The 24,313-nt window shown below is 48.2% G+C and overlaps 2 protein-coding genes across 4 annotated transcripts; one reads left to right on the forward strand and one right to left on the reverse strand.

Annotated features, from left to right (window-relative positions):
• The first annotated feature begins 9,941 nt into the window (after nucleotides 1–9,941).
• Nucleotides 9,942–13,603, forward strand: LOC147980254 (uncharacterized). Of its 3 annotated transcripts, none has more exons than XM_087547456.1 (4): nucleotides 9,942–10,090; nucleotides 10,734–12,024; nucleotides 12,404–12,856; nucleotides 13,092–13,603. In XM_087547456.1, the coding sequence occupies exons 2-4, from the start codon at nucleotides 10,960–10,962 to the stop codon at nucleotides 13,377–13,379; spliced, it is 1,806 nt and encodes a 601-aa protein (XP_087403582.1). In that variant the 5' UTR covers nucleotides 9,942–10,090; nucleotides 10,734–10,959; the 3' UTR covers nucleotides 13,380–13,603. The 3 variants fall into 3 exon arrangements, with proteins under 3 accessions (XP_087403582.1, XP_087403583.1, XP_087403584.1); XM_087547457.1 differs by lacking the exon at nucleotides 9,942–10,090 and adding an exon at nucleotides 10,123–10,376; XM_087547458.1 differs by lacking the exon at nucleotides 9,942–10,090 and having other exon boundaries at nucleotides 10,383–12,024.
• Nucleotides 13,604–15,563: 1,960 nt separating this feature from the next.
• Nucleotides 15,564–17,615, reverse strand: LOC147980255 (uncharacterized). The gene is made up of 3 exons (XM_087547460.1): nucleotides 17,280–17,615; nucleotides 16,965–17,196; nucleotides 15,564–16,228 (listed from the first exon to the last, which is right to left on the reverse strand). Exons 1-3 carry the CDS (start codon nucleotides 17,463–17,465, stop codon nucleotides 15,813–15,815), a joined length of 834 nt encoding a protein of 277 aa, XP_087403586.1. The 5' UTR covers nucleotides 17,466–17,615; the 3' UTR covers nucleotides 15,564–15,812.
• Nucleotides 17,616–24,313: the final 6,698 nt, after the last annotated feature.

Genomic DNA, 24,313 nt, shown 5'->3' on the forward strand with positions numbered 1-24,313 from the left:
ACCACCAAAAGCTATGGAGATCGAAGCAAATGGAGACCAAAGCTCTGATACCACTTGTAGGATCGAAAGTATGTCTAGAGGGGGGGTGATTAGACTACTTGACCAAATAAAAACTTAACCTTTTCCCAATTTTAGTTCTTGGCAGATTTTAGCTATTGTAGGACAAGTCAAGCAATCATCACACAATTCAAGCAAGCATGCAAAGAGTATATTGGCAGCGGAAAGTAAAGCATGCAACTTGCAAGAATGTAAAGGGAAGGGTTTGGAGAATTCAAACGCAATTAGAGATACGGATGTTTTTCCCGTGGTTCGGATAGGTGGTGCTATCCTACATCCACGTTGATGGAGACTTCAACCCACAAAGGGTAACGGTTGCGCGAGTCCATAAAGGGCTCCACCCACGAAGGGTAACGGTTGCGCGAGTCCACAAAGGGCTCCACCCACGAAGGGTCCACGAAGAAGCAACCACCCACAAAGGGTCCACGAAGTAGCAACCTTGTCTATCCCACCATGGCCATCGCCCACACAGGACTTGCCTCACTAGCGGTAGATCTTCACGAAGTAGGCGATCTCCTTGCCCTTACAAACTCCTTGGTTCAACTCCACAATCTTGTCGGAGGCTCCCAAGTGACACCTAGCCAATCTAGGAGACACCACTCTCCAAGAAGTAACAAATGGTGTGTAGGTAATGAACTCCTTGCTCTTGTGCTTCAAATGATAGTCTCCCCAACACTCAACTCTCTATCATAGGATTTGGATTTTGTGGAAAGAAGATTTGAGTGGAAAGCAACTTGGGGAAGGCTAGAGATCAAGATTCATATGGTAGGAATGGAATATCTTGGTCTCAACACATGAGTAGGTGGTTCTCTCTCAGAACATATGAGTTGGAATTGTATATGTGTTCTGATGGCTCTCTGTTCGAATGAAGAGGAGGTGGAGGGGTATATATAGCCTCCACACAAAATCCAACCGTTACACACAGTTTTCCAATCTCGGTGGGACCGAATCAACAAACTCGGTCGGACCGAAAAGGTAAACCTAGTGACCGTTAGAGATTTTCAGTGGGACTGACATGCAACTCGGTAGGACCGATATGGTTAGGGTTTGGGCATAACGTAATCTCGGTGAGACTGATTATACAAACTCGGTGAGACCGAATTTGGTAATTAGCTAACCAGAGAGTTGGTCAGGCAAACTCGGTGGGACCGATTTGCTCTTTCGGTGAGACCGAAAAGTTACAAAAGGGAAACACTGAATTTACATTGCAATCTCGGTGGGACCGATTCGCTCTTTCGGTGAGACCGAAAAGTTACGAAAGGGAAACAGAGAGTTTGCAATCCCATCTCGGTGAGACCGAGATCCCTATCGGTAGAACCGAATTGCTAGGGTTTGGCAGTGGCTTATGACAAGTGAAACTCGGTGGCGCCGGATAGGAAGAATCGGTAGGACCGAGTTTGGCTTAGGGTTTAGGTCATATGTGGATATGGGAAAGTAGTTGAGGGTTTTGGAGCATATCACTAAGCACATGAAGCAAGAGGCTCATTAAGCAACACCTCATCCCTCCTTGATAGTATTGGCTTTTCCTAAAGACTCAATGTGATCTTGGATCACTAAAATATAAAAAGAAGAGTCTTGAGCTTTTGAGCTTGAGCCAATCCTTTGTCCTTAGCATTTTGAGGGTTCCACTTTCACATCCATGCCATGCCAATCATTGAGCTTTCCTGAAATAATCATCTTGGAATAGCATTAGCTCAATGAGCTATATGTTGTTATGAATTACCAAAACCACCTAGGGATAGTTGCACTTTCAGTCTCGCGGAGTACGGGGCTGGTGTTTGGCTCGATCGCCGTTGGGATCGCAGCCCCCGAGGCGGCGGCCAACCACCCATCCTCGATCGGCGCAGTTGGCTCCGAATTAAGGGTCGAAGCCGATGCGGGTGCGGCCTCCAGGGCACTGTTCGGCGGCAGAGCTACATCATGCTCGTCGTGACAGTGCGGCGCGCTCGGCAGTGGCTCGAATCCGTCGAAGATCAAGTCCCCGCGGATGTCAGCCATGTAGTTTAAACTTCCAAATCTGACCTGACGGCCAGGGGCATAGCTTTCGATCTGCTCCAGACGGCCAAGTGAATTGGCCTGCAGTGCGAAGCTGCCGCAGACGAAGATCTGTCCGGGTGGGAAGGTCTCACCCTAGACTGCATCGCTATTGGTGATAGTAGGAGCCATCAAGCCTGACGGCGACGACACAGAGGAACTCTCAATGAAAGCACCAATGTCGGTGTCAAAACCGGCGGATCTCGGGTAGGGGGTCCTGAACTGTGCGTCTAGGCCGGATGGTAACAGGAGGCAAGGGACACGAAGTTTTACCCAGGTTCGGGCCCTCTTGATGGAGGCAAAACCCTACGTCCTGCTTGATTAATATTGATGATATGGGTAGTACAAGAGTAGATCTACCACGAGATCGGAGAGGCTAAACCCTAGAAGCTAGCCTATGGTATGATTGTTGTGTATGAATGTGTTGTCCTACAGACTAAAACCCTCCGGTTTATATAGACACCGGATAGGGTTAGGGTTACATCGAGTCGGTTACAATGGTAGGAGATCTACATATCCGTATCGCCAAGCTTGCCTTCCACGCCAAGGAAAGTCCCTTCCGGACACGGGACGAAGTCTTCAATCTTGTATCTTCATAGTCCAGGAGTCCGGCTGAAGGTATAGTCCGGCCATCCGGACACCCCCTAATCCAGGACTCCCTCACCCGTCGTGTCGGCAAACATGTTCACCTCCCATTTAATAACTCCACCACCATAGCTTCTTTTCCTTTTCAGTTGATTCATAGCGATGTGTGGACCTCTCCGGTTCCTAGTAATTCGGGCTATTTATATTATCTGGTTATCCTTGATGATTATTCTCATTATGTGTGGACTTTTCCTTTGCGCACAAAGTCGGATGCACTCTCCACTTTGGCGGCCTTTTACTCCTATGCCAGCATGCAGTTTGGTCGTCCCATCCTTACTCTTCAGACTGACATTGGAAAAGAGTTCGGCAACCTTGCTTTCCTCACTTTTTTGTCGCACCACGGCACTGTTTTTCGTCTCACATGCCCATATACTTCCCACCAGAACTGTCGAGTCGAACGCGTGCTTCGCACACTGAACGACTGCGTTCGCATGCTCCTGTTCCATGCTAATGTGCCGCCTCGTTTCTGGTCGGACGCACTCGCTACGGCTTCTCTTCTCCTTAACCTTCGCCCTTGCCGCCCATGGTGGAACTATGCACCTCACCATCTTCTCTTCGGTACGCCCCTATCTTATGATGGCTTGCGTATTTTCGGGTGCCTTTGCTACCCTAACACTGCCGACTCCGCTCCTCAAAAACTCACACCTCGTTCTGTCGCTTGCATCTTCATCGACTGCCCCTCCAACTCCAAGGGATATCGGTGCTATGATCCCGTCTCCCATCGTGTGTTCACTTCCCCGCATGTTTACTTTGATGAGCATGTGTTTCCGTTTCACCAGGTACCCGCGGCTGTTCCTCCCGCCACCGGTGACGCGGGCTCCTCGACGCCTCTCCCAGGGCGCTCGCGCGCCTCTCTTGGCCCGCCCCTGGCTTTGAGGCGTGCCCCCACATGCGGCGCCTCCTCTAGCCGCGGCGCTGGCGCCCCCGGCGCCCCCGACGTTGGCGCCCCCGGCGCCCGCGGTCCTGGCACCTGTGGCCGGTCCGGTCACCTGCGCCCGTACGGGCGTTTTTTGCCCGAGCTCGCGTTATGCCTCGTATGATTACGTCCATGCAGCATCCACCTCTAAGCCGTCGCCATTGCCGTCCTCCGTTCGAGCCTCTCTTCGTGACCCACTCTGGATGGCTGCGATGCAAGAGGAGTTTGATGCCATGTTGCGCAATCGGACGTGGCAGCTTGTTCCCCATCCCCGGCACGCCAACGTGATTTTCGGGAAGTGGGTCTTTAAACACAAGCTCAGTCCTGATAGTACCCTTGATCGCTACAAAGCGCGTTGGGTTGTTCGTGGCTTCCGACAGCGTGCTGGCATCGACTTCACCGACACCTTTGCTCCGGTCGTCAAGCCCGGCACGATATGCACGGTTCTCCACCTTGCGGTCTCCCGTGCTTGGCTGGTGCACCAGATGGACGTCTCCAACGCCTTCCTCCATGGTCACCTTGAGGAGCAGGTCTTCTGCGAGCAGCCTACCAGGTTTGTTGACCCGGCGCTTCCCGACCACATGTGCCTGCTTTCGCGGTCCTTGTACGGACCCAAGAAGACTCCGCGCGCTTGGTACCAGCGCATCATGGCGTTTCTCCACCAGTTTGGGTTCCGCTCTACCCGCTCGGACGCCTCGCTCTTTGTCTATCATCAGGGCTCTGACACGGCCTACTTGCTGCTCTATGTCGACGACATCATCCTAATGACATGTACGGCTGGTCTTCTCATTCAGCTCACGACTCGTCTTCGCGCTGAGTTCGCCATCAAGGACTTGGGTCCTTTGCACTACTTCCTCGGTGTCGAGGTGGTGCGCCGTCCGGATGGCTTATTCCTTCATCAGCGGAAATACGCTCACGATCTCCTAGAGTGAGCCGGCATGCTTAACTGCAAGCCCGCCGCTACGCCTGTTGATACGAAGGTCAAGCTTTCTGCCACGGATGGTTCTCCTACTTCGGATGCTGCTTTCTATCGGTCTATCATTGGTGCTCTCCAGTACCTCACTGTGACTCGACGGGAGATCCAGTATGCCGTGCAGCAGGCGTGTCTTCATATGCATGTTCCTTGAGACGTTCACTGGGCTGCCGTAAAGAGGATTCTCCGCTATATCTGTGGCACTATGGATCTTAGCGTCACGCTTCACGCCTACGCCGACACCGCCCTTACCGCCTACTCCGATGCAGACTGGGTGGGCTGCCGTGACACTCGTCGCTCCACTTCGGGCTATTCTGTCTACCTTGGACCATCACTTATCTCGGGGCCATCCAAGCGGCATCCTACGGTCTCTCGTTCCAGTGCTGAGGTTGAGTATCGTGTGGTGGCCAACGTTGTCGCCGAGTGTTCGTGGCTTCTCCAGCTGCTTCAGGAGCTCTCTTGCCATGTTGACCGTGCCACGGTGGTTTACTGCGACAACGTCTCGGTGGTCTACCTCTCCGCTAACCCGGTGCATCATTGACGGACCAAGCATATTGAGTCGGATATCCATTTTGTTCGGGAACATGTGGCTCTTGGCCATATTCGTGTTTTACACGTCCCTACTTCCCAACAATTTGTAGATATCATGACCAAGGGCTTGCCTACATCGTCATATGAGGAGTTCCGGTCCAATCTTTGCGTCAGGCACGGTGCCGCTTCGACTGCAGGGGGTGTTAAGTATATGTGTTGTGCATATTTGTGTATTGGGCCCACCTCCTAGTTGCCTTGTATAGTTGAGGTCATGGCCTACCCTTGTACATCATATATACATGTGTTTGCACCTGAGGAATACTACATGTAATTCCCACAACAAACATATAGGACATAGATGTGTTGGTTTCTTGAATTATAATTATCACGATGAATTTCTCTTACCGCCTGGTTTTAGGATTTAGCCAACATTTATTCATATGCACAAGTATGTGTGCGAAAAGAGATGAGGACATGATGAGAGTATGTGTGTGTACATCCATCTATGTTCGCGCGTGCATCCGTATGTGAGAGGTGGGGAGGCTACACAATCAACAAGAGATACAATTCATTTTTCGATGCACCGAGAGACGACTAATATTTGACGGTGTTGTTATGCTCTATGAACACTTAGTCTAGCCTGGTCGTATGCATGCAAGTTTTTTTTTGCGGGGTAAAAGAGAGTTTCATTCTATAATGATAGGGTTACAATCTCGAGCCAACGAATCCTTACAACATGGAGGAGTCGAATTCAACCATACCGCAGTACAAGCCTCGGTACGCCTATAGAAAGCGAGTCGATGTGCTACCCTGTTTTGATCTCTAGTAATCTTAAGTGGAACAAACTCTCGATCAACCATAAGAGTTTTAATCTCAACATCTAAGTGACCATAGGCCGATCTGACCAAAGTGTTTCCTCCAAGAGTGGCGAGGGCATTTATAGAATCTGGTTGGACAATGACAGGCTTGTCCGAGTGCTGAATAGCCAAAGTCATACCTTGCATCAACACATGGATCTCTGCTTCTAAGGCATCATTACAGTTGAAGATGTATCTGTAGGCAGTGAAGATCAACTTACCACTCTCACTCCGAAGTACCATACCAATGGACGCACACCCGTCGTGAACCAAGAAGGATCCGTCCATAGAAAGTGCCACCCATCATGTCGGTGGCGGAGGCCAATGCTTGACGGGAGTATGGCAGGTATTGTTCTTACAAGTCTGGCTGCACACATCAGACACCATCTCCCCCTTTATAATCTCCTCCATGCTATACTTCTTGACAAGATTCAAAGATCTATAATAGTTGTCCAGATAATCAACTGTTGCCTGCACTGAGCACTCACCCTTCCCATGCGTTCTGTCATTGTGTAGCTTCCAAATCCGCCATATAGTCATAATTACAAGGTGTCTTACATGTTCTGAACATTTTGCCAAAAGCTGAAGCACCCGATCCTTTCATGTGTCCACTAGCATAGAATCATCAGGTAAAGGCCAAACCTTAGGTACACCTTCCCATACACACCGAGCATACCTGCATGTAATAAGCGCATGAAAACTGCTCTCTTGCTCAACTTCACATAGTGGACACGTACTAACACCTCGGATATTGCGATTACTCTTGGCCAGGTTAGTGGCCAGTGGCCCTGTTGCTGTACGCCACGCCATGATCCTCATCTTAAGTGGGACATTAGTCTTCCATATAGAGCTCCATATGGTTCGGCTGCCATTTGGGCTGGCACTAGACGCCCCACCAGTGAAAGCCTCGTCATGAGCTTCAGTTGCTAATTTATACGCCGAATTCACCGTAAACGTACCACGTGCCTCAGGAAACCATCCAATGAAATCACTGCTGTTGCGTGGGGAAGTGCGTATTTTAACAATCTCCACAATATCCATCGGCCAAAAAGTTCCTCAAGACGTTCCATGATTCAAGCACCATTGTTGTCCAGAAAATCTGAAACTCGTTAAAACGACAATTTCGCTTAGGAGTAATCGGTCTAAAATCACCTCGCCGGGGAATCCATGGATCCCTCCATGTTTGACTGAGGCTCCATCCCGTATCATCTAGATATAACCTCTCTTCACAAGATCAAGTCCATACAATATGCCCTTCCAAACAGTCGAAGAATGTCCACTAAAAACAGTATCCAGTAGACTGCCATTTGAAAAATACTTTGACTTCAGTAGACAAGCGCATAAGCTGTCAGGGGTTTCAATTAATCTCCAGGCCTGCTTTGCAAGCAAGGCTTGGTTGAAAGCGTGCATGTCCCTGAACCCCATACCCCCCTTGCACTCGGGGAGTCTCAACTTATACCAACTCAACCATGCCAATTTCCTTTTACCTTTGTCAACTCCCCACCAGTACTGCCTCATCATCTTCGTGAGTTCATCACAAACCGACATAGGTAATCGGAAAACACTCATAATATAAGTGGGTATCGCTTGAGCTACTGCTTTGATCAAAATCTCCTTGTTACCTATAGACATAAACTGCTCACTCCAGTCAACTAGCCTCTTACGAATTCTTTCCTGTGTAGTCTCAAACCTTCCTTTGTGCATTCTTCCTTCTGGTACTGGCAACCCAAGGTATTTAGGTTCAAATACTTCACTTGTAACATCCAAGATCTTCTTCACTTCGAAGGATACCACTTCATTACAATTACTAGAGAAAAGAATGGAACACTTTGATGGGTTCATAAGTTGACCCGTCGCCCTCGCATAAGTGCTCAAAAAACCTTTCACAATAGTAGCTTGCTGTTCTGTGGCTTGAAAGAACAATAATGAATCGTCCGCAAATAACAAGTGTGAAATCGTTGGTGCACGCCGACAGATTTTAACTCTTTCCAAACCCTCCTCCGAAACAGCTTTGTTCACCAACCGAGATAATGCATCAGCAACAAAGAGAAATGGAAATGGGGCCAAAGGATCACCTTGTCTGAGGCCACGGGATGGGTTAAAAGCCTCTAAAAGTTTTCCATTTAATTTTACAGAATACTTCACCGAAGACACACAAGCCATGATCCAAGAAATCCACCTCTGAGTAAAACCCCACTTGCCTAGGGCCTTCTCAAGGAAAATCCAGTCCACCCTGTCATATGCTTTGGACAGGTCCAATTTATATGCACAACATGCCGGTGAATTATCTCCAACTGACTGAATATAATCAATACACTCGAATGCAATGATGGAGTTGTTCGTGATTAGCCTCCCTGGAATGAAAGCACTTTGGTTCTCCGAAATTAGAGCAGAAAGAATAGGGTGCAAACAGTTAACCAAGCACTTGGAGACTATCTTATAAATAACATTACACAAGCTAATCGGTCAAAAATCCTTGAGTTTTTTTGGGAATTGAACTTTGGGGATTACAACAATTGCTGTGTCATTTACTCCTTTCGGCATCACCCCTGTTATGAAGAAATCCATCACTGCTGCAATTATTTCAGCTTTGACAACTGCCCAGTTACGTTGATAAAATCGAGCGGGAAAACCATCCGTACCGGGAGCCTTTAAAGGACCGATCTGGAACAGTGCATCTGAAATTTTCTTCTCGGAAAACAGAGCACACAACATATCATTCATCTCTGTTGTTACCTTCTCTTGTATACAATCAAGCACTACATCAGGAGTTAGAATAGGGTCCTTCGTAAACACTTCCTGAAAATAGGAACGTGTCATCAATTCCATCTGAGATGGAGCATTGCACCACGTGCCATCCGTTTTGCGCAGCCGCTGAATATGATTTCGTCTAGCCCTCCAAACAACCCTTTGATGCAAGTACTCGGTGTTCCTTTCCCCTTCCTTCAACCAAGTTATTCGTGAACGTTGCAACCATAGCATTTCCTCCCTGTAGAGTAGCTCATCGAGTTCCTTCATCTTCTGCTTTATCAAAGACCGGGCATAGTTACTTCCGTGTAGGTCCGATAGTTCAGACCACAGTCTTTCAATATCTCGCAAAACATGCCCAAAATTTGTTGTGCTCCATTCCCTTAACTTCCTCAACAATTCCTTCTGTACGCATGCAAGTTATACGCAATATGTGTGCAAATCGTATTGTTGTCCCAAAGTTATACTATTGTATGTTTGTGCTTGCATATTATGGCACAATGCAAGCCATATCTAATTTGTTTGCAATTTTTCGTCAGTGTATGATTTTAGGTCTTTTTCCTTTTACGATAGTACCCATGCTCTTAATTCATTTTATTTTATAATAAGATTTTTTTTGTTTTAGTTTATGTTTTTCTAGTATATGTCTTCTTGTTTACTGACAGAAAAAACTTTTTCTTTTTCTCGCCTGTGCTAATGTTTCTTTCTTCTTTTTATTATTGCTCGCTCTGTTGATTCATTTGTTGGATTTTCTTCTACTATATATTTTGGCAATAGGAGCTCCCAAATTAAAATTTATCGTTGACACGTAAAACAGCAACAAACAACTGACTTTCAGCACGACACTCGAAATGAGACACCCCACGTACCGGCCTGGTCGTAGACGAATCGTAGGACCCTACACGGGATCCACGTGGACGCGGGGAGTCCCGCGAAGGAACGAATCTCCTCTCCTCTCCTCTCCTTCATATAAAAACCGTGCGCGTCAAATCTCACCAGAAACAGTGTTCCAAAACAAAAATCTCACCAGAAACAAACAGCTTTTGGCTTTGGATTAGACTAGTCCCAAAGTCGTCTCTCATGATTGACCCATAAAGAAAGAAAGAAAGAAAGAAAGAAAGAATTGTATTCCGGGGAACAAGTCCCACACCGCCCCCAACCCAAAGCCGCCCCGCGCGCACCCCCCCTGCCCTATTTATTTTACAGCGCGGAAGAGAGGGCTGAGGATTCTTCCTTCCGCCTTTCAGGTTCACGCGCCGCCCGGCAGGAAAAGGAGGAGAAAGGAAGGGCGCCCGGCCCCGGCCCCGGCACAGCTGCTGGATTCGTTCGGTGAGCGATTGGAACGTCCCGTGCCCCCGTCGCAACATTCCCTCCCCCCTCCCATCCATCCCTCCCTCCACCCCTCCCGGCAAATTCCAACGCCCCACCCACGTCCACCGGCAGGAGGAGGTGCCCGCCTTTTCTCGGCCCCGCCCGGTTCTCTCCCCGCCTTAACCCACGTCGCCGCTGCTCCCTCCCTCCATCCCTCCACGTTCTTGGCCGACCGGCCGGCTGCCTCCTCCCAGGCGCAGGCGCGCGGCGTAGATAGATTCGGGTGTTCCTTCCTTCCCATCGGGTAAGCGGCCGTGACTCTTCCCGGTTTCAGATTAGGAGGGCCAACTCCTTTTGGATTTGGGCACCGGTTGCGTTGCGTTCGGCCGGGGGATTTGGCGTGGAATAGGCGCCGAATTCCGAGGTCTCCCGATCGCTGCCCGCCTGCCTCCCCCTATTTTCCCTGCATGTGATGTGATTGTTCCCGCACGCATCTGGTTTTCTTGCCTGCACGGTTCCTCGTTCCAATTCGATCCCTCCCTTCTTCTCCTCCTCCTCCTTGCGGCGTTCGGAAAACGTGGTGGCTTTGACCAATCGTGGCTTTCACAAAGCTGTGTGTGTGTATTGATCTCGCGAGTGTTTTGCTTTTGAATTGATCCAGGGGTGGCGGATTGCGGGTGAATTCAGAGCAACCGAGGCATGCCATAAGAAGAACGGAAGAGGGGGAGCAAATGTGGCGTCTCTTCAACGAGCTCTGGGACGTTCTAGGATCCGGGTTTTTCTCGTCCAGGTTCCTATAAGCCTGATAACAAGTCAGCGACTCGCCGCTCCCGTCGCATCGAATCAAGTCCATCCATCCACTGCATCGGTCCATCTTGTCGGTCGGCATGGACGACGAGGATTACTCGTGGGTGCGGCGGACCAGGTTCTCCCACTCCGTCGTCCGCTCCAACTCCGGCAGGGAGCAGTTCGGCGCCTTCGTCGAGCAGTTCAACCGCGGCGCCGCGCTCAGGCAGAACAAGGGCTCCGACTCCGGGTTCAAGCTCCACGGCATGAACTTCGAGCCCAGGACCAAGGCCTCCGCCACCACCAACGCGGCCCCCATTTCGAGGACAAGGTCGCTGAGTGCCCAGCCCAAGACTGACCTCAACCATGCCTTCTCCAACGCCATGCCGGTGCATCATCACGAGAAGCCTGCCGATCACGGTCGCCCGCCGCAGTCAGCACCGGCCAACAACTCTGCCAACGGAACGAGGGGCCGCAACAACCTCTTCGTCGACGTCTGCTCCGAGCCCGAGGTTCAGGAGCCGGGCAAGGGCGACAGCCCTGGGCCTCTCGAGTTCTCCTTCCACCCCGAGGAGCAGAGCATGAGGCTGCAAAGGGTGTGCTCCAGCCCGTCTCCTTTCCCGGCCAAGAAAACGCCGGTCTTGGACGCGCCGCGGCCGCCGGTGCGCAGCTCTTCGCTCAGGGTCCTCCCAGAGGGGCGCTCTACGCAGATGCTGAGGGCGAGGTCCCCTCTCCCAAGCCGCCCCGTGCCCGAGGTGTTCAAGGAGGCCAAATCAGCCAGCAAGAGGTTCTCCACGCCGCCGCCGCCGCGCCGGAAATCTTCGTCTCCGCCGCGCGCGCCGCCGGCGGACGCGCCACTCAAGGCGCCGGCCAAGGTGAAGCACCACAGGAAGGAGCACTGGGACAACGAAAGGGCCAAGGCGGCCGCAACGAAGGTGCTCGATAGTTGGACGGTGGATCGCAAGCAGCTCCTCATCGGGCAGAAGTTCGCCTACGGGGCGCACAGCCGTCTGTTCCATGGAATCTACAAGGAGGTGCCCGTTGCTGTCAAGTTCATCAGGCAGCCTGACGTTGACGAAGACGCGGAGCTGGCGTCTCAGCTCGAGAAGCAGTTCAACACGGAGGTTGTCACATTGTCCCGCCTCCAGCATCGCAACGTCATTAAGGTAACTTCCCGAGTTTCCTCCACAGAAATATTTGGTTTTAGGCAATTTGTGCTTAGATCGATATGTATTTATCAAACAAGCTTGAAACAATCCGCGAAAATTATTTCTAGATTAGATAGAAGGAGTAATCCTTACGTTTAGCCTTGCGCCAGCTGACTTAGATTTCTTCCCTGAAATGGCAAGTTTCTGGTACTACGTTTCTATCGGTACCTAGCGTTATACTTCAGGTGTTCCTACATCATGCCTAACGTAGTAGTCCTGTATGACCATGCTAGTAACAACTCACAGTCCTGAAATCTTGCTTACGTGATCCCATCTTTGATGTGATCATTGCAAAACAAAGTCAATTATTGATCCATAAATACAATTTATTTTGTAGCTGGTTGGAGCATGCACCAGCCCGCCAGTCTTCTGCGTCATCACCGAGTTCCTTTCTGGTGGTTCGTTGAGATCATTCTTGCACAAGCAAGAGCACAAATCTCTGCCTTTGGACAAGATCATTTCAGTTGGCTTGGATATCGCACACGGCATGGGGTACGTCCACTCGCAAGGAATCGTACATCGTGACGTGAAGCCGGAGAACATCATATTTGACGGGGATTGCGCCAAGATTGTTGATTTTGGAATAGCCTGCGAAGAAGCATATTGTGATCCTCTGGCGAACGATCCTGGGACTTTCAGATGGATGGCTCCAGAGATGATGAAGCACAAACCCTATGGTCGAAAGGTTGATGTTTACAGCTTCGGCCTTATCTTGTGGGAAATGCTTACCGGCTCCGTGCCTTATGAAGATTTGACTCCGTTCCAAGCAGCCTTTGCTGTTTTTGACAAGGTATGCACTCATCTGGTCCCATTTCTGTCCCTGTCCAGTAATACTTTGTTAGCTTGAGATTATACAATTGTTCCAGATGGAGAGAGCATGAAATTGTACATCTATGTGGACATTTTCTTAAATTAGTTCCATGGATTATATACACTCTTTTTTCTCAAACAGTCCATGTACATTCTAAATTTCTGATTCTGTGCTTTCTGAGAAGAAGAAAATGACTAACATTTTCCATTTTCAGAATGTGAGGCCGGCCATTCCTGCTACCTGCCCAGCTGCATTACGGGTTCTGATCGAGCAGTGTTGGGCCTTGCAAGCAGATAAAAGGCCTGAATTCTGGCAAATAGTTCAATTACTGGACAAGTTCAAGATGGTTCTTGAAAGAGATGGAACACTTGACAATATGCCAAGCTCAAACTGCCAGGAGAATCATGATCCCAAGAAATGGCTAGCCCACTGGCTCCACAAGCTCAAGCATCCCCATCATCATCATGATCTCTCTGGACCTCCACCACCAAAGCTTCTGTAACTAATCTTCTCTCTTCCAATCTGTTCTAGTCCAGGTAGTCCTTAGAATGTAAATATCAAAAGTTTCTTTTGGTATATATATATAAAAAAGTCCCATTTGCTTGTATTTGTTTTTTCATAGCATAGTAAGTACTTCTCTGGGTTCAACTTGATTTATTATTTTCCTTTTGTGTTGCTTGTGCCTATGCAAAGTCCCTGAAAATATACTCTGTTTTTGTGCTTGAATGTTTGTTGTCATTGACTCGCCCTTTTTAACACTGAGAGTCCCAAAAGAAAAATCGAACTTCGGAAGAAGTACACCTGGGCCTCTTTCTGGACTCCCTAGTCCTAGATTCCCATCACTCATCAGGATAATCTGAGATTTGTTAAACTTATAATGTGGAGAAGTTAACTGAGCAGAGCACCTTCCGATTGTTGTCGATGTATTGTACTCCTAGTAGAGTGGATGCCAAGGTGAATTGAATGTTTCCTCCCTTGTAGTAAAGAGGAAAAAAAAAGTCTATTTTTCATCCATCAACTCTTCACAGAGTGCATATTTTCTGTCTTAACTTCCGAACCAGACATTTTGCAACAATAACTCTTCAAACCGGACAAGTTTAGTCCCTCATCTCAGCGCCGACCTGGTATCACTGCAGACTTGGCCCGTTTTGACCAATCAACACTCTGATGCAAACTACTTAGATTGTACACATCAACTTCGAAACAGTAGTCCACATCCATATCATCCTCAAAAGTCACTCTCCTTTGTTTCGCTTATCTAGCAAATGATCAACAAAAATGTCAGCTACCCATTCCTCTACTATGTTGTTTGCCATCCTCTACCCCAATCCATTATGTAGTTCTTTTCCAGGGAAAAACCTACTGAAGCTGCACATGGATACAATATTTTCTCTAGCATGACGTGTGACATTGCGGCCCAAGAAGTGCCATGTCATATACATGGTGCAGCCAATCCGTTCCTAAGAAAAACCTCCATCATAAAAACAGATAGGCAAAATACCAAGACGATACATTTAAAGCCTACAGGTAACAAATCGACAAATAAACATATGATACAATGCTTCCTACAACTTAATCGATGTAGAATTAAAATATCAGAGCTAAAATCAATCTCAAGTTGAAGTAACATCTCCCACCGCCGCCGGTCCACCGAGCCGATGTCGCATCCCTATGCATGTCCTCTCTTTTGCCTACAACCGGCACCGGTCCGGCGAGCCATTGTGTGAGCGTACGCATCAACTTAACGGTCTCCTTTGCCACGTCAGCATGGACCAATCAAAAACCGCGTAGAGTCAGGAGTTATACCAGGTACGCTAAGACGAGGGACTAAACTTGTCTGGTTTGATGAGTTAAGAGTGTAAGATGTATGATTTCGAGAGTTTAAGAACGGAATCTTCACTTCCGAAGAATTAAGTCGCAAAAATAGAATTTTCTCCTCACTAAAATGGGTGTGATACCCGCTTGTTATGATTTTAGTCTTTTCTTTAATCATGATTCGCTTGTAGTTAACTTGATGTCTTTCTATCTTTCTATTTGTAGTTAAGTTTGTGATGAACGATGTGTTCTTTTTCTGAAAAGGACTTGAATCTTTTATAAAGATTCATCGGAAATACAAATACACCCCCAATATAATAAAAATTACACTGAGGTCCCTAGACCACTACCGTCACCACCAGGATGAGCTAATGACACGTTGTTTTCGTTGTTGCCATATCGGAGCAGGCCTAATCTTGTCGATGACAACTGAGAAGTCTTCGAGCACGTGCCCTTAAGAACAGGCACCCCAAAGCCGTTGTCGCCACCGTTGAACCCTTGAATCAATCTGCAGTACCTAACATCAGATCTTGCTCACGCAAACACACGACAAGTAACCCTAACCTTGACCACCCTGAGGTAACCTTGACCACCCTGAGGTAATGACATGGATCTATGAAGGAGCTCGGTCATCTTTGTCCCGATGGACGAATTCAAGGTGCATCGGAGGCAGGAAGACCATGTTGACAACGATGATCCGTCATCCGCCGAGTGCCGCCTCCGCAAAGACCTAACCTAACCTATCTACTAGCTAGAGCTGCCTCCCCGCCACCAGCTGCCAGAGCGGTAGGCAGAGGTTGAGGGGATGTGCTCCGCCCTAGTTGCCTGGTTTGTTTGGTTGTAAAGTTAAGGGATGAAAATTAGCCTGTGGTTTGTGAAAACTAGATAACTTTTTTACTCTCATCTCCATCAACGGATTTCTCTTCTTCAAGAGCAGAAGATTCAAGAAATTACAAATCCTGACTATGCACAACCTACAATCCCCGGTACACACTCTACTAACAAGTACTACTATGGCCTTCTACAGTGCCCGGCATGGCATACGGCATACGGTCTATAATAACATGGGCACATACACGTGACACCATGGCATCATACCCCTCTTGACGCCATGCACGCGTCACGCGACCACCACCGGGGCCCGGCCGAAGTCGAAGCTCAGCATGGACGCCCTGAACTTGGGCTGCTTCTCCGGCGGCGGCAGCGAGCCGGCGGCCACCGCGTCGAGCGCCGGCGGCGCCTCCCGCTCGGAGGTGCCGAGCCACTTGGACTGCATGTACTTGTGCTTCCTCCAGGGGCCCAGGTGCATGTTGTTCTCCTTCATGCACTGCTTGGCGGCGGCGCACATGGCCTTGACGACGGCGCGCAGCCGGTCGGCGCGGCCGACGAACGCCTCCGGGAGCGCGGCCACCAGCGCGCGGTAGCCGGCGCCGGCGCGCGCCACCTCGAACTCGGCCCGGAAGCTCGGCTCCACCACCACCCGCGCCGCCTTGCCGCTCCGCGTCTGCAGCACCACGTCCACGTAGCTGTGCTCGCCTGCACGTCACAGATCGACCAGGGAGGAAAACGTCAGCTTCGATCGACACCAAACTTTTTGCTTAGCAGACGACGTGCGGTTTTCGGGTTGGCATGTGTCGTTTTGTCGTGCGGTTTTGGAAGTGTTCTTAAACGTGGTGTAATAACATCTGGTCGACTGGTCTGGTCGGGCTAGGTGCAATGCAAGTTCATGTCACGGGCGGCCAGGAAATAATGGAGACGGCGACGGGTGCCTGACACTAATTTACTTGGAAGCGTCCGTTTCTTTGGGCGTAGGATGACCAGGTCCATGTGAGGCATGCATGTGACATTTTTTTAGAATTGACAAGTTACTACTACATCCTTTTCCCACACACTTTTAATTTAAAGTTCTAGTACTATGGTTATGGTTAGTAGGCGAATATGACAAGTTGCTACTACTACTTTTTCTTACCCACTTCTTTAACGAGAAGTTCTACTACTATGGTTAGTAGGCGAATATGCTTCCGGCGTTCATCAACTCTAAACAGCGCAACAAAACGAAGAACACTTCATCAGAATTCAGAAGGATCAAAACACGGATCCCTCGAATCGGCACGACGGGTCAGACGTCCCTAGACCACACGGTTTACAGGCCAACCGGGCATGCACTTTTCTGCTGGAACTGAACAGCCAGCTCTTTCACTAAATTAATTACGCCGTCTGAAGATTATCTTAGGAGGAACCCAACCACTGTGTCTCGAAAGCAACCAGTTACCTGAGGGGATATCCAGGGACCGCGCCCACTTGGACCTGCAGACGGCGCCGTTGTACCCGGCGTCGCGGAGCCGCTCCACGACGTGCCGCAGCATGCAGCTCCGGCAGTCACCGGCCGCCGCCCGCTTCGCGCAGGAGCAGAAGGCCCCCGCGGGGGCGCGCATCTTCTCCACGGCCTCCTCCGTCACCGCCCGGATCCTGCTCTCGGCCGTGCTCGTCTTGCCCAAAGCCTCCTGCAAGCAGACATGGCGTCTCTCCCGTCAGGACTCGCGTGCGATCACACGAATTGGCTACGGAACGGAGGAGGAAAACTTACGTGAAGCTGGGAGTGCTGGGCGCGCCAGAAGGCCTTGCTCTCGGCGGAACCGCCGCCGCTGGATCCCTCCTCATCGTCGTCTTCCTCGTCGTTCTCCGGCCACCTCTCCGTCTCTCCCTCCTCCAGGAAGCTCAGCACCATGTTCGACAAGCTCATGTCGCCATCCATCGCCTCTTCCACAACCATTCTGAGTGTATGTCTGTGTGCTTTGGGCTTGTGATCTCTTGGCTGGCTGCTTGATCGCCACCAGCTGGGTGTGTGATCCTTTCTCTGTGCTGTTCAGATGTTAGCTCAACGGTGCTCTGATCCGACCCCTTCCACCCCGGGGTGGCTATAAATACGGGCCGCCGGGAGTGTCGGGCGGACGTGGAGAATGGGCAGCGGTGAAGCTGTGGGTGGTGGTACTGTTGGGGTGGGGCCTGTGATGAAGATGAGACGATCGGAGACGGGATTAGTGGGGCCGGGTTGTTGGTTGGCGCACGGGAACAGCACGGATCCACGTCAGGGACCAAGCCGGATTCTATGCGCGCGACGTCGAGCCGTCCGTTTCGTAACGCTTGCCACATCCAAGACAAATACTTCCTTCGTGGGTAAGACTAGTCGCAGAAATAGATAAAAATAAATGTATTTATAACTAAAATACGTCTAGATATATTCATTTCTTCGATAAGTATTTTCAGACCGAGCGAGTTGTTCGGAGCGCATGACAGTATTATCTGGCTAGCACCGTTTGTTAGGTTGATCTCTTCCCGTGTGGGCCTAACGGCCCACCGGGCTCTTAGATCCATGCCTTGATCGGGGGCACCCAACCCACTATGGTTGACGGCACCTATCGCGCTGGGCTATATAAAGAGGAGGGGGACGGGGCACGCACTACGAGGTTCGTCGCGCAGCTGCTAACCCCACCGACAAAACCTACTGATCTAGGTTAGCCCTGTAGTGACGGAAACCTCTGCCGCTACTGCCCACTCACCGTCATCACCGCCGCCCTCCACCATGGCCATCAGCTCGAGCTCATCGAGCCAAGGAGAAGGTATACTACCGATCTAATCTAGCCTACCCGATCCAAAGAACCTATCAATGGTGTCACAGCTGTTCTAGGCTTAGATGTTTCGGGTAGTAAAGAAATCACATAACTTTTCCCCTCCCAAAGAACCCTAATCATAGGGCAAAGTAAACATCACCGGCAGAGGGCCCTGAGCTCGCCGGAAAAGTTACGCCGCCGCTAAGGCCGCACCGTTCCTCTCGATCTCGACGCGCATCGGCAAGCCGAGGCGTCAAGAAGAACAAACCCCAAAGGGGCAAAGGGCACCGCCGCTGCCCCGCTTGACAGCGGCGCGCTCTCCTTCGGGAGCTCGCGCATGCCGGTAAGGGGGACAGGGAGGGCGTCGCCGCATCGCAACAACGCCGTCGGGCGCGAAGGGCGGCAGAGGAGGGTTGCGTTCGCGGCTCTCTCTAACAGAAGGCGGTGGTGGATAGGAGAAAGAAGGGGAAAGGAAAGGGGAAAGGGAAGGAGGCTCGCGCGGCGCGGTGGCACTCGACGCCGTCGCCGGCAGCCTGACAGAGCATCATCGGCGGCCGGGGCGTAGCCTCTCTTTTCCGCCGTCCGCGGGACTGAGCGAAGAGGGACGAGGAGAGCGGAGAGTGGGGCTAGGGTTTCTGGTCGGGTGGAGACATGGGGCTGGTTTTGATCCAGCGATCGGCACGCTGGACCGTCGGATGGAATCCGACGGCCACGACGCCAACCCTAGTGCGGTCGCGGGCTGCTGGGCTGAAAGTGGAGGCGCGTTGGGCTGAGGCCGACGAACCAGGCCAAGGCGAGGCCGGCTCGCGCGGCGCGGCGCCGAGTGCAGGCCGTGGGTCATTTTCTTCCGCTGCGGGCCTCGCGCGCTAGGCCGAGGCTGGGTGAGCTATCGCTTTTTATTTTATTTTTGTCCAATTTTTGGGCAAACTTCATCTAGTTTTTTCCCTATTCAAAATTATCCAACGAAATTTTATTTAGAGGACAGAAAAATAAAATAAATGCTTCTGAAAAGTTTAAAGTTCATGAACTTTTATTCATGTTTTTCCGCTGCAAATAAATAAATGTGCTCTTTTAAAACTAAATAAAACTAAAGTGAGAATTAAATTTCAAAAGGATGTTAAAGTGATCATTGAAATAATTATGATCATGTTTATTTTATGACCAACGTTGTTAATAACATGATCATGATTTGTTATTGTTATAAAAGGTGCATTTATTTCTACTTTTGCCCAACAGTGATATAGATTTAATTGCACAAACAGTTGTATGTTTTAATTTTGACCAACGTTGGATTAATGCATGTAATTGTTATTATGATCTCACTTCATTATGGTTTCAGAAGGGTACCACTTGATGAGTTGTCTCAAGGATGTTTCAACCCTCAGAGGTGATACACTAGCACAGCGAGGTGCTATACAAACGGTTTTTAACCCTTTTCCGTGACGGCAATTGGAACCATCGTCAAGTGAGTGTGGGCGATAGGGGGTCCTTCTCACACGACCTAGAAACCGTCGGGGATATGCCCTCCTGGCACACACGCTCGACAAAATAAGGTCGTGTGCGACCGGCGAGCGGCCAAATACGGTTATACGAACAGTAGTGCTAAAAAAATACAATTATACATGCGAAATCATTTCCGGTCGTAAGTACATCCCACACAATCAGTCCTCGCTAAACATTTCCGTTCGTATATACATCCCACACAGTCGCTCCAAGGAAAATGTTTCTGTTCGGAGGTACACCACACACAATTTTCCCGTTAAATCGTTTATGATAGCGTTTTCATTGCACACGCTATTAACAATTTTATCGTTTGCGTTATTGAATGCATCACACACGGTGCGTAGAAGAAACTGTGTGGCAAAGCTTGTCCATCACACACAGTTTTTATGTGGTAAACATTTGCGTCAGGTGGCCTAACGCAAACAGTTTTCAAGAGGATGTAGTGTGTGATTGTTCATTAATCTAACACGATTTATTCCTAGAAACTGTGTGTGTTGCCTGAGGTCATCGCCCACAGTGTTTTCTCAATAACGGTTTGCAATAAAAAAACCAATTAGCAGGCTAATTATCATATTATTAATAATCCATTTATTAATCTAATTGACATTTCATATTAAGCATATAATATATTTCATTTTCATAATTGAAATACATTAGAGTACAACATCATATAGCTTCAGCACTCAGCTACCCATTACACAGCTGCACTAGCACCAAGTTTCACATGCAACATCTATAACCTTTCGAAACTAGCATCATAGACGGTACATAGACATATGTATCTTATCTGAAAAACTACTGAAGCAGAAGGCAAATATTGAGCCTTCATTGATGTTGAAGATCTTTGCAACTTTAGGTCAGTGCCTATGGATGATTGACCGTCCATCCTTCATCCTCTTAGGAACACTTCAATATTGAACCATGGGTGTTGTATGAATACCTTCATCGCCTCCTGACCATGCATGTGGTTTGAGAGGTAATCATCAGTGAACTGCTTTGGAAAGGCCTGAAAACAAGGATGTGCATAAATATCTTCTCTATATTGAAAATGGGGCAAAGAAATAAAAAAGGCAAGGTATAATAGTTAGTACCATCCTGTAGTGAACTGATGTCTTCTTCATTGTGCAGATAAAAATCTTGTTGTTTTTTATCGCTAATTTATTTATCCTAACAATCTTTCTGGGTTTCTTGACTTGACTGATATTCATGGATAACTCATTTCTCCATATGCAAAAATGGTCGAACAGCGGGTCAAAACCTCTGACAGCAGGACCTACATGTGCAAGACCAAATTGTTAAAAACCTAAATATTAGAATGGTTCCTGCAATTGCATAATAATGTGCTATTAGACAAAGGACCATGCATGTGCAAATCTCGAGTGTAAACCTCAGTGCTTCACATTATTTCCCTGCAACACATATAAGGTAGTTAGTCATCAGGTTAAGTGAGGGTTCGCATGCTATCAGTAAAATATGTTGATGAAAAATAAGCACATTGCAGATTCATCAGATTAATTCAAGCCACATGGAAAACCCATTTATCCAAACCAAGCATGATCAAAAACTAGGAAATATAACACTTGTATATGTTTCTCATCTATTAAGTGCAGCCAAATTTGATTTATTCCTCACATGCACAATGATACGTCTCCAACGTATCTATAATTTTTTATTGTTCCATGCTATATTATATTCTGTTTTGGACATTATTGGGCTTTATTATACACTTTTATATTATTTTTGGGACTAACCTATTAACCGGAGGCCCAGCCCAGAATTGTTGTTTTTTGCCTATTTCAGAGTTTCACAGAAAAAGAATATCAAACGGAGTCCAAACGGAATGAAACCTTCGGGAACGTGATTTTTGGAATGAACGTGATCCAGAGGACTTGGACCCTACGTCAAGAAAGCAACCAGGAAGGCACGAGGTAGGGGGCGCGCCCTCCACCCTCGTGGGGCCCATGTTGCTCCACCGACGTACTTCTTCCTCCTATATATACCTACGTACCCCCAAACTACCAGATACAGAGCCAAAACCCTAATTCCACCGCCGCAACCTTCCGTACCCGTGAGATCCCATCTTGGGGCCTTTTCCGGAGCTCCGCCGGAGGGGGCATCGATCACGGAGGGCTTCTACATCAACACCATAACCTCTCCGATGATGTGTGAGTAGTTTACTTCAGACCTTCGGGTCCATAGTTATTAGCTAGATGGCTTCTTCTCTCTTTTCGGATCTCAATACAATGTTCTCCCCCTCCCTTGTGGAGATCTATTCGATGTAATCTTCTTTTACGGTGTGTTTGTTGAGACCGATGAATTGTGGGTTTATGATCAAGTTTATCTATGAACAATATTTGAATCTTCTCTGAATTCTTTTATGTATATTGGTTATCTTTGCAAGTCTCTTCAAATTATCAGTTTGGTTTGGCCTACTAGATTGATCTTTCTTGCAATGGGAGAAGTGTTTAGCTTTGGGTTCAATCTTGCGGTGTCCTTTCCCAATGACAGTAGGGGCAGCAAGGCACGTATTGTATTGTTGCCATCGAGGATAACAAGATGGGGTTTATGTCATATTGCATGAGTTTATCCCTCTACATCATGTCATCTTGCTTAAAGCGTTACTCTGTTCTTTTGAACTTAATACTCTAGATGCATGCTGGATAGCGGGCGATGTGTGGAGTAATAGTAGTAGATGCAGGCAGGAATCGGTCTACTTGTCTCGGACGTGATGCCTATATACATGAGCATACCTAGATATTCTCATAACTATGCTCAATTCTGTCAATTGCACAACAGTAATTTGTTTACCCACCGTAATACTTATGCTCTCGAGAGAAGCCACTAGTGAAACATATGGCCCACGGGTCTATTTTCCATCATATTAGTCTTCTATCAACAAGCTATTTCTTTTGCCATTTTTATTTTGCTTTATTTACTTTGCATCTTTATCATAAAAATACCAAAAATATTATCTTATCATATCTATTAGATCTCACTTTCGTAAGTGACCGTGAAGGGATTGACAACCCATTTATTGCGTTGGTTGCAAGGATTTTATTTGTTTGTGTAGGTGCGAGGGACTCGCGCGTGACCTCCTACTGGATTGATACCTTGGTTCTCAAAAACTGAGGGAAATACTTGTGCTACTTTGCTGCATCACCCTTTCCTCTTCAAGGGAAAACCAACGCAGTGCTCAAGAGGTAGCACACAACAATACAAAATTCTACCAACGACAATTGGACATCGCATTGCAAAGTTGAACCAAGCAGTTAACTAAACACCACAACAAATGAACCAAACATTAACTGAGCACTACATTGCACAATATAACATACTCCTAATAGAAGAACAAATAGTTAGCCAAACCAAGCATGCTTAACAACTTGGAAATATAGCAATTGTATTTGTTTCTCATGTATTTAGTACATCCATGTTTATTCCTAAAATGGTATACAATAACAGAATGCACCCACAACAATTGAACATCGCATTGCAGAATTAAACCAAACAGTTAACTAAACACCACAACAAATGAACCAAACGTTAACTGAGCACCACATTGCATAATATAACGTACTCGTAATAGAAGATCGGACAGTTAACCAAACCAAGCATGCTTAACAACTTAGTAATATAGCAATTGTATGTGTATCTCATGTATTTAGTATAGCCAAATTCGATTTATTTCTCACATGGTATACAATAACAGAATGCACCCACAACAATTGAACATCCCGTTGCAGAACTGAACCAAACAATTAACTAAACACCACAACAAATGAACCAAACGTTAACTGAGCACCACATCGCACACCAACATACTAGAAGATCAGACAGTTAACCAAACGAAGCATGCTTGACAACTTGGAAATATAGCAATTGCATTTGTTTCTCATGTATTTTGTAAAGAAATATTCAATTTATTTCTCACATGGAAGATGATACAAAATTGCACCCTAAAGAATTGAACATCACATTTGTAGAATTGAACCAAATAGTTAACTGAACAGGACAACTAATTAACCAAATAGTTAAAAGGATGGGCTCAAGAAAACGCCATGAACTGTCGTTTAAAGCAGCCAACCGCGTCGCGTTGTCGGCGCGCGAGGCGTCGATGGTGGCCTCGATGGTTAGGTGTGCCTCCAAGATCTGGGGGTTGGCACGAATGGCAGCCATCGCGACCTCATCCGCGCGTGCGACCGTGATTTGCTTCTCTGCTGCCAAATGCTCCTTGAGATCCTGGCTATACTGCATGCACCATGGCTTAGGGCGGCACTTATTTGGTGGAGGGGTCGGTGATTTGGGTGGAAGGTGTCACGCCGGCGGTCGGGGCATGTGAGATGTTGAAGGAGGAGGAGGATGGGGGTCAGGTGTGGATTACCTGCCTGGATAAACGAGGCCAAGCAGCGTGAAGGAGGGTCGCCGGCGAGGAGGCGACGCTGCAAGCAAGGAGTGAAGGTTTCAACTTGGAAAGGAAGGTGTAAACAGGGGAAATGTGGTTTTTGGT

This window comes from Triticum urartu, chromosome 3A, assembly GCF_056163025.1.
Source record: "Triticum urartu cultivar PI428250 chromosome 3A, HENAU_Tu73, whole genome shotgun sequence".
In the NCBI taxonomy this organism is placed as follows: domain Eukaryota; kingdom Viridiplantae; phylum Streptophyta; class Magnoliopsida; order Poales; family Poaceae; genus Triticum; species Triticum urartu.